Consider the following 10,566-nt stretch of genomic DNA (forward strand, 5'->3'; position numbering starts at 1 on the left):
TAAATTAATTTTTCAATTTTTTTATTCAGTTTTATAAAATTATAACTAATTCATGTTAATTTTTAGTCATGCTTTTTTTTGCTTTTTTAAAAAATAAATATGCTTCATTTTTGCTTTTTTAAAACAATTTTGTGCTTTTTTTGTTATTTATTATGCTTTAAAATCCGAGCCCTAGTTATAAACATTATACATACAGTATAATGAATGAAATGTAAAAAATATATTTATTAGAAGTACCTACACTACATACTGTTTAGAGTTATAAATAAGAAAGATTGACATTAAAGAGAGTTAATGAATTATTTAATATTTTAATATTGTTCTGCTTACTGAAATAGAGCGTAGAAAGTCAGATGGACTACTAATAAGAACCTTTGTCAGATAAGTCGGCTCTGCAGTTGGGGAGAAGTATATGCAGGTAGCAGATCTGTGGTTAAGCTTTAAGTTTAAACAGAAGCAATAATTTGTAGTTTTTCATACAACAGGTAGTGCCTAATGTATTCATTGTGTTATATTGAGTAAAAATATATTCAAAAATTGGTATTTATGTAATTTGATGTAGGTAAATAATTAATCAGCTAAATTGATATTATTAAATATATAATTTTTAATAATACTTAAATACGTACATACAATAGTCTAATTTTATTATAATTTGAATTAAGTAATACGTAGGGTACACAATTAGTATGAGAACCTTAAGGCAAATATCATTTTGAATTTGCAATTAATTTGCTTTGTTCCTAAACAAGAAGCGGATAGTTGTTGATACTCCAAATAAGTTCATTGCCTAAAACAAAATTAAAACATCAAAATGTCATAGTGTTAAATAAAATGTAGAATATTAGAATTAAATAACTTTGATTTAAAATGGTGATAATTGATTAGTATTAGAAACTGAATAGTATAAAAAAATAAATAAAGATTTTGCGTAGCTGATTTAATATAATACATATAATTTGTCACATAAGACTGATTCTTGGAAATTGTTGACGACACGTCATATGCATTAGCATTTAGCACCATTTAAATATTCTTTTAAAATAATAGCCAGCTAAACATAATTATTTTTCAATTGGATTATGAAATACAAAAGAAATAAGTTTTCGATTCTGTGCTTTTTTTCTTTTTCTTTTTCAATTTTAAATAGGTAAGAAAAAAAATTTGGAAAGATGGACTTTTGAAAAATATTTAGAATATGCATTCAAATTCTAAAATATAGGAAAAATTAAAAATATTATGTAAAATGTTAAACAAGGAAAATAAAATGTAATACGTTTTACGAAATCTTGAATCAGATTACTAAATCACCAAGCATTAAATACAACTTAGAAAAATGGACATAGAATAGCAAAAACTCATAAACCTTGATAACAGTATAATGTTTATAAGTACAGTTGAAAATCAATAGTTCAGGCATCCGATATCCAGTGAATGCAATAGTCGACACAACACATTAATTCATTCAAATTCCCAGAATACAATTAATTAAGCACACAATGTACTATTCTTCAAATTAGTTTCAAATTTTTATGAAATAAACTGATTATTTCATTGATTAAAATTTAATTGACACTTTTTTTTGGACACATTGTTTTTTTTTTCAGAGTTGATAAATAATATATTATTATTAAACCTACTTCTAACACATCTTTTTTGAAAGGTGACGAATGATGTTCCCATTTCATAAGTTCGTTAACTCTTAGTGGTGCTTCAGATTTTTTGTCATCACATTCATATGCACTATTATCACAAAGAACTATACCTTTTCCACCACAATTACATTCCAATAAATCATGAGTTGAGCACAGAGCATCTTTTTGGAAATTAAACAAATCCTAAAACATAAAATGTTAATATTTAAAGTTAAGTAAATTTTGAAAAAGTTCAAACATACTTTTAGTTGATCAAATGACAGTTTTGTATTATTTTGATTTTCAGGATTTGTAATGGCTTCACTCAGGCCAGTTTTACTAATTTGTCTTTGAAATATCTTTTCTTCTATTGTACCACTTGTTAGTAGCCTATAAATGTGAACATTTTTTTTCTGACCGTCTCTCCAAATTCTAGCCATAGCTTGTTGGTCAGAAGCTGGATTCCAATCAGAGTCATATAAAATTAAATTTGATGCACCAACAAGATTCAAACCTACACCGCCTGCTTTTGCACTTAGTAAAAGAACACCTAAAAATAAACACATTAATTATTATTAAATTAATTTACAGTAAATGCCTGATTGTAAAAACTTTTAAATACTGTAATTAGAGTTTGAATCATTAAATTTTTTGACTATATCTGTTCGCTGAGCAGTAGCAGTAGATCCATCAAGTCTCAAATATTTGTAATGTTTCATATCACACAACTTTACAAATATATCTAAAGTCTGAGTATAATATGATATCAAAACTGTTTTTTCAGAACCATTTTTATGCAACTCTTTTAATAAATTGTCGACGACTATCAGCTTTCCCGAACTTTCTATTAATGAGTGTTTTAAATTAATAGTGTGATTCAAATGTTGAATTAAGGTCTCCTAAAAAAAATATTTATTTTACATTACTTATGATTTAAATTTTATACAATACATATAAACACTAAATTATTCATACTTCAGTAGTATCAGAGTTATTGTGGTTATTCAGTATTAATTCTGGATGGTTGCAAACTTTCTTTAACATAGTAATGACACTAAAGTGTGAAATAGTACTCAAACCAAATTCTTGTACACGATTTTCCCAGTATGAAACAGTTTCTTCATATAAACGTGACTAAAATAATATTTACATTATGCAAATTATACACTCAAAGTTATTACATGTTATTACCTGAATAGGAGCCATTGCACAGAATACTACAGATTCGTATTTAGAAGGTAGATATTTGTTGTTAACATCTTGAGTCCTTCTTAAAATAAATTTTTCTGTTACTTCATTAAGTTCTGAAGCTTTTTGTTTTCCCAGAGAAATTATTTGTGGATGGCATTCCGGTTGTTGAGATTCAACAATTTTATCTTCAAACTCACGTTTGAACATTGAATAAGTTCCCAATATTCCAGGGTTAACAAAGTCTATAAGTGCATAAAATTCAGCAAGCTCATTTTGTATTGGTGTACCGGTCAATAAAACTCTTCGTTTACATTCTATCTTTGCTAATGCTAAATATGTATTAGTACTATTATTTTTTAAGCGATGGCCTTCATCACATACCATCAAATCAAAATGTAGTTTTTCAATTTCTTCAATATAACGCACTAACATTTCATATGAAGTAATCATTACAGGATAACTCCGAGCAGGTAACCTAGCAAACTCTGAAGGTTTTTTTTTCTATTTATTTAAAATAATAAAAATATTTCTTTTACATAAAATTTACAATCAGTCAGGTATAAAAATGTATGAAAAAACTTACTTGATCAACAGAAAACAGTCTTAATCTATCTCTTCCTAACCACCTAGTAAATTCATTTTCCCAATTTCCTACAAGACTACTGGGAGCAACTATCAATACTCTTTTGGCTAATGGAATACCTCCATACGGTCCTCGCTTCAGTAACATCCTAATTAAAATATTTAGAACAAATCAAAATCGTGGTCAAATAAAAATATATAATTACATACCAAACCAAACAAATAGTTTGTAATGTTTTTCCAAGACCCATTTCGTCAGCCAAAATAGCACCAAAATATTCTTGAGCTTTAAATCCAGAAACACATTCATACAAAAAAATGATGCCACTTTTTTGATGAGGTCTTAGGTGTTTAGCCAAAAAAGGTTCAAGCACAACTGAAGTGATTTCTTCTTCTTTTTTGTTGAAGAACGACTTTATATTTAATAAAATAATAACACAATGAATATTCAATAATTATTTTATTTTATTATTATTTTATTTTAGCTTATTTACTTGATGATCAATATCAGGTTCAGGCATGATTAGTGCTTCAGGAGAACTAACATCTACTATTATCTTTGGTCGTTTACGAGGAGGCCCTGGGCATGACGTGACAGTTGTTTTTTCAATCGCTGCAGTATCAAATTCTGTAATTAAATCTAATACTTGGACTTGCTTACTACCAACAACAATAATTGAACCATCTTCTAAATTTAAAGATTTTAAATCACTGGTAGTTCCTAATTTGTGACCATCTAAATCCTAAAATGATATATTATATAAAATAAGAAAACTATAACAAAATTATGTGTATAATTAGAACTAATTATTACATGAAGTGCTGCACATTTATCAGATACAATTAGGTATCCATCGCCTTCCCATGTTTTATGCTTCTTTTTTGTTTGTTTGCCCCAAGTAACATTATATCTAAAACAAAAATTTTAATGAATATCAATATAACATTTGATTATAATCTATAAACAATACTAACTTTTTACTTCCTAAGATATTTGATGGTTGGACAACGTTCTCTTTAACTTCTTGTTGATCTTCAATTTTTGATACAAGTATATTAGGCTTTATTATTGTTCTATGTACTACAGATTTAAGAATTTTTTTAGGTACATTTTGAGGAAGTTGCAAAGGTGTATCACATTTCTTTATGGAATGACTAGCAGGCTGGACTGCACCAGACACATTTTTTATTGTTGTACTATCACATGTCTTAATCAGTGCAAGAATTTCAGATGGTGTTCTTATGACTTTCACTCCTTTTTCTAAAACGCAAATAGATTAAGATAAAACTATTAAAAAAATATTATATGTTTATTAGCATTAATTTTGGCATAAATAATAGATGAAAAAAACATAAAAATGAAACTTACCAATATCCTCTTTAGGAACAAGTGGAAACTGTTGAGATGGTGCACGACTTCTTCTCATGATAATTCAAAATAGATTATTTATGTTTCTTTTATACACTGTCTGGCAGTATAGTTATGATTTACAAAAGGAACATGTAGTTAATAGTTATAATTTATTAATGTATTAATTAATATTTTTTTTATTCATAAGTGAGGTAGGTAATAATAATATACAGAAATTCAGTATTCCGGTCGGCGGTCACCCAAGTCTCTACTCTCTAGTCACCACTTTTCAGTTGTAGCAGTCTTGAATTTTGGATTTTCAGAGACCGTTATCACTTATCAGCATAAGAACACAATTTATAGTAGATAATAATATAATAAACATAATATTATTATTTATTATCTATTATCTATTATTATCAAATATCACTAGAAGCACAGACTATAATAATATTATACTCTACTACTTTAGTAATTTGGTATAAAAATCTGCGGATTTAAGATAAACAAATATTTGTAATGCATGGTTTGGAGCTATGGCGACAGAATAAGTTATTCTGTGCCATGGCTATAGAATTATTTTACTCAGTTAAGGTCTATGATAGATGAAGTATCAATAATCTATTAATCTATATCCTCATTTAGAGCACGGATATAGATACTAGTATCTATATCCGTGATTTAGAGTAATACTTCTTATCACAGTTCAAAAATCATCCTAAAATAAAACCTATCAAAAATTTACTACTTACCTACCACCATGAACTAAGATATACATAGACGATTGTAGTATATCAGAACAATAATAGTTACTATTTGATGTTGAAGGTATGTTATAAAAGCCAACACTTAGGGAATTACTAGTAGCAATAATATGTTGATCTAAAAATAAGATGAATTGAATAGATATATTTTTTTATATTATATACATATATCCATGTAATTAAATCATAACACTAACCATTTATTTCAAAAATTGAAGGAATAGCATTTTTTTAGCCTAGGCTTAGTAGCAGACAGTGGAATCACTATCAGATGAAGAAAATGAAACATTATTATCTGTTGAACTTGAACTAAAAGAAAAAAATTAATTTAATATTATTTTATTACCAAACAAATTAGAATAAACAGTGGTAGGGATTAACAGTTATTATAATTATTCAAAGAATGTAATACCAGACAGTTACACAGTTACCTCTGTTTAATACTAGCATAACTATTACAACTACCAAAATAACTCCTTATAAAATCATCATTAGTAAAGTGGAGTTAACACAAATATTTGACAGTAGTTTGTTTGTGATAAACTTTTAGACCATATTTCAGAAGTATGTTTATTTTTCGGAGCTTGAAATATCGAGTATTTTTAATGTGCTTTCGACTTTTACACAGTAGCACAGAACAGTCGTTAACCATTTTTAAATTTTTTTCGAAGGTAATAACGATATACAAAATTTAAAACAGTATGCTTAAAGCATGTACAGTATAGAATGCTATTATAATGTGTTAAAATAAACATATTTATGTTTTATTTTTGAAATAATATGTATTTGTAGCATGCAAATTGTGTTTTAATTAGATTGCCAAGTTATTCTCATAGATTGCGCCAGATCCACTTAAAGGAGCGGCGTAACATTTACTGACCGTACCCCTCATACCCGCCCACCCAACAGTGTCCAGTCCTGTATATCTTAGTTCATGCCTACCACTGAAATATTTGAAAATTCATATTACCTATAATAATATACATGGTTTAAACTTTAAATTAATAATATTGTTGTAATAGCTTATAAATAGATCATATCATGATCTATACTAATATACAAATGAGAACAATTGTTTGTTCTGGGTAATCTCTGAAACTAGGTAGGTAAGTTAGCCGGTTAGTTACCGGGCAAGACCCCGTTCGCCTAAAAATGACCCTTCGCTTTTTGCCCACGTCTCTTTTTGCCCAAATATATTAAAACTACTTTCCCTTTTCGCCCAAGAATATATTTTAATAGCACTTTCCGACCAAATTTTTATAGTACACACTTTGGGAAACACTTACTTGAAATTATTTATATCTAACTATCTTAGTATCCAACATAATAATAAATTTGTCATATTTAAATTTATATATTTGTGTTAATTAGTTTTATAAAGCTATTTATACCCAGAGGGTACCACGAGGAGGCGACTTCTCTTACTCTCCAAAAATGTATTGTGTTTTTGTACATTAATATAATTTTTAAATATGCGTCAAGATTTTTTAATCAAATGTTAGCTTTACATGGATTTAAAAATGGACATTATATTCCGTTAGTATTTTGTTTGCACATTGATAAATCGGTAAAAACTTATGAATTTGTGTTTACTATGATTGTTGAAAAGTGTAATACACTTGGTTTCTTATTCTCACCAAAAAACATTACCGTTGATTTCAAATTAGCAATTCATAAAGCTATTGAAAATGTCTGGCCAAATACAACAATAATTGGATGCCGATTTCATTCAACCCAATCATGGTGGAGAAATATTCAAAAGTGTGTTTAACTTCTTTCTATAAAGACGAATCTTCAGAAATTGGTAAGTGGATACGGTACACATTTATATAAAATCTATTATTTAATAATATTCTATAAAACTAATTAACACAAATAAATAATTTAAATATAACAAATTTATAATATATTATAAATAATTAAATAATTTCAAGTAAGTGTTTCCCAAAGTGTGTACTATAAAAATTTGGTCGGAAAGTGCTATTAAATATTCTTGGGCGAAAAGGGAAAGTAGTATTAAAATATTTGGGCAAAAAGAGACGTGGGCAAAAAGCGAAGGGTCATTTTTGGGCGAAAAGAGTACCGCCCTTAGTTACCTTCCTCATTTACCGATTTAAAAAAAATGTTTTACCATCAGAAAGCGACACTACCAGGCGCGGACTGGCTGGGGTGCTGGGATGCTACAGCATCCCTTGCCCTAAAATATATTTGCCCCTATTGGTATAAATGTGCCCACCTAAAATTAATCTAAATTTTGAAGGAGAAGGTTAAAATTCTCTGATAAAATCGTAGGTAGATGTAGATCTATTATTTATGTAAAAACTAATAAGTAATAACTATAACAATCATAAAGAAAAAAGAATACATTTAAAGTAGGTAGCCAATAAGAAAATAGGTAAATTAGTTTGAGCAGCTTTTTATAAACATTAAATATACTTTCTTAATTTATTATTAACACAATCTTTATAAGAGGAACTTAGCTCTAATTGTTATGGGGCGGGGGTTGGGGGGGGGGCAAAAATTAATGACAATATTTACGGACCCTTAAGTTTGCCGTTGCTTAACCTTGCCTTGCTGTTGTAATTTGGCACCTGTTTACATTTTTAACGTATTTACAATATTTTATTAAAACAAAAGAAAATGTTTAAATATTTTATAAATAACCTATTGTTTAAAATTTGTTTTATTTGCCTTTTAAATTATGTAGCATCCCACGCCCTTTTTTACCAGTCCACGCCTGGACACTACCGTAATGATCTATAGGCTATATTTAATCTCGATAAGTGGGCCTTAATTTTAGATTCTGAGCCGAGCGATGAATGTATTGGTTTTACAATGATGTGTTGTTTTTTTTTTTATTTATTTTTGTGTCTGACATTACGTTTTGGGACAATAAAAGTGCTTCGATTTTCTTCAAGGCATATTTTCTAGTAAGAAAGTGAATCTAGTTAGTAGTTAGTACTTTTGATGATCAAAAGTAAAAAAATCCCTATAGTTTTCAATAGCGGCTGGAAAAACAAATAAAACATTAAAGAAAAGTGAATTTTTACGGTAACCCGGTTTTCGACAAAATAGATTTTGGTTTTTGATGTAACTCTAAAAAAATATAGTATATAAATGAAATTTTCACTGAATTTTTATATCCGCGTTTTCTATACACCGTAAAATTTTCAAAATATTTTGACTCGTGTTGAACTATTTATAGGCATACGACATTTTCGATGATTATTTGTTTTTTTCAAACTAATGTCGATAAAAAATTGTTCCTAACCTAACCGAAAGTGTGTTATATGTATCATCTCATCTTCTTACCAACTAGACAGACGTGACATGACGTTACCCACGATCCGTGCAAGATAATCTTATCTAAAAACTGAAATACACAATTATGAGCTAGGACTATTTAGTATAAACTATAAAGTCTAATAATATTAGGTACATTATTATTTATAACCTACATGGCTACATCATACAGCATGTCTGCACAATCATTAAATATTTGTCTTTTTGGTCTTTATAGATTTAGATACCGTTAGTGGTTTTAACTTCTAAGTAATAAAAACAAAGTCTTGATATTCTTATTCCTTAGGTTTTGTGTCAAATAGGTAAAAGAATTGGTTGCAACAAACCAGATTTGTAACTGTCTAAAAGATGATATGAGGCACAAGTAATAAGTATGTTAATATACATTTTACTTAGGTCCCGTGTACAATTGCTGAATATTGATATTTTTGGTACCTTATGTATTTGTAGTAGGTACCAAAATATGGCGATAAAATTGATTCTTGATATGATTTTAATTAAAGTTTTGAGAACGGCTAATAGATTTGTTATGGTATATGGGAGTAGCCAAGTGAGGACTAATCTTTAAAAAACATAATATCTTCTACTATGAAAAACCCTGTCAAGCTCAAGATCGTCTAGATTTTAAAATTAAACATAATTTGTTACTTTTACCTGGGTAAAAAAACACCATAAGGTATAAAAACCATAAATTAAATGTACAATAAATAATTGTTGAACCGCTATTTATTTGAATTAATATTTTATATTATTTTATACCTAAAATATAGGCATACAGATGTTTCACACATTTTACTGATTTATGTATTAATTGTATTTATTTAGATGTTATAATAAAACGTTCACGGTAGGTACATTTTTATTACTTTCTAGGATTTCAGAAATAAGTAAAATATTTTTATGTTACTGTAATTAGCTCACTAACATTATTTTTGTACTATAAGAATATATTGTGCCAAGTATGTAGAATATTAAACATATATATATATACATTACTTAGTATATGTACGATACATAGACATATACATACTTACATAGACACAATAATCAAAATTAACTAAGTACATAAGTATGAGCCACTCAAGTTCTTCAAAAGATACAGTGTTACAACTAAGTGTGGGCAAATCGAGCAGCAGTCAGAAGACAAATAATAATCTTAAGCGGATTATTATACGACGGGTAAGCATTGAATATTATATATGAACTTTCGAAATTGTAATTCTCATTCCTATTCTTCTTATACAAAAATGGTTTTAGGTAAATCACCTAATATATACCTGCTACGCAACCTTAGTATTATTTGCAAATGATAAAATGAATTTTAAGTTTAATATTTTTTATTATTAAGTTGTAAACTTGTAAGGATGTATTACAGAGTACAGACTGTATAGTTTATTTATTGTACCTTCAACTAGGCAGTTGTAAACCCTCATTGGTCTACTTCAGTGCAGGTGCCTGAAGAGTACATGTAAACTTACTCTCTAAAGCTTGTGATAACTTCGTTTAAACATTATAATATATTTATATAAAATATGATATGAACTTACAAGTTTCAATTCAAATTCATAGAAACTATAGAAAAAATAATAAATTAATTTCTTTAGCTGTGAGCTATATAATATTATAGTCGAGATCAGTGGCGTGCGGTGATATTTTATGTTGGGTAAGCGCTAAAATAAATTTCAAGTTAAAACAAAAAAAGGTATTTTATTGATAAAAAATAAAAATTACAATCTAAAAT

At 27.9% G+C, this 10,566-nt stretch overlaps 1 protein-coding gene across 1 annotated transcript; it reads right to left on the reverse strand.

Moving 5' to 3' along the window:
• Positions 1 to 583: 583 nt before the first annotated feature.
• On the reverse strand, positions 584 to 5,108 carry LOC111043150 (DNA repair and recombination protein RAD54B-like). The gene is made up of 12 exons (XM_022328011.1): positions 4,777 to 5,108; positions 4,383 to 4,668; positions 4,222 to 4,318; positions 3,902 to 4,150; positions 3,618 to 3,820; positions 3,409 to 3,556; positions 2,826 to 3,326; positions 2,610 to 2,768; positions 2,257 to 2,533; positions 1,898 to 2,184; positions 1,641 to 1,838; positions 584 to 790 (listed from the first exon to the last, which is right to left on the reverse strand). Exons 1-12 carry the CDS (start codon positions 4,832 to 4,834, stop codon positions 728 to 730), a joined length of 2,526 nt encoding a protein of 841 aa, XP_022183703.1. The 5' UTR covers positions 4,835 to 5,108; the 3' UTR covers positions 584 to 727.
• Positions 5,109 to 10,566: the final 5,458 nt, after the last annotated feature.

The sequence above is a fragment of the Myzus persicae genome, unplaced genomic scaffold, assembly GCF_001856785.1.
Source record: "Myzus persicae strain clone G006 unplaced genomic scaffold, MPER_G0061.0, whole genome shotgun sequence".
Classification (NCBI taxonomy): domain Eukaryota; kingdom Metazoa; phylum Arthropoda; class Insecta; order Hemiptera; family Aphididae; genus Myzus; species Myzus persicae.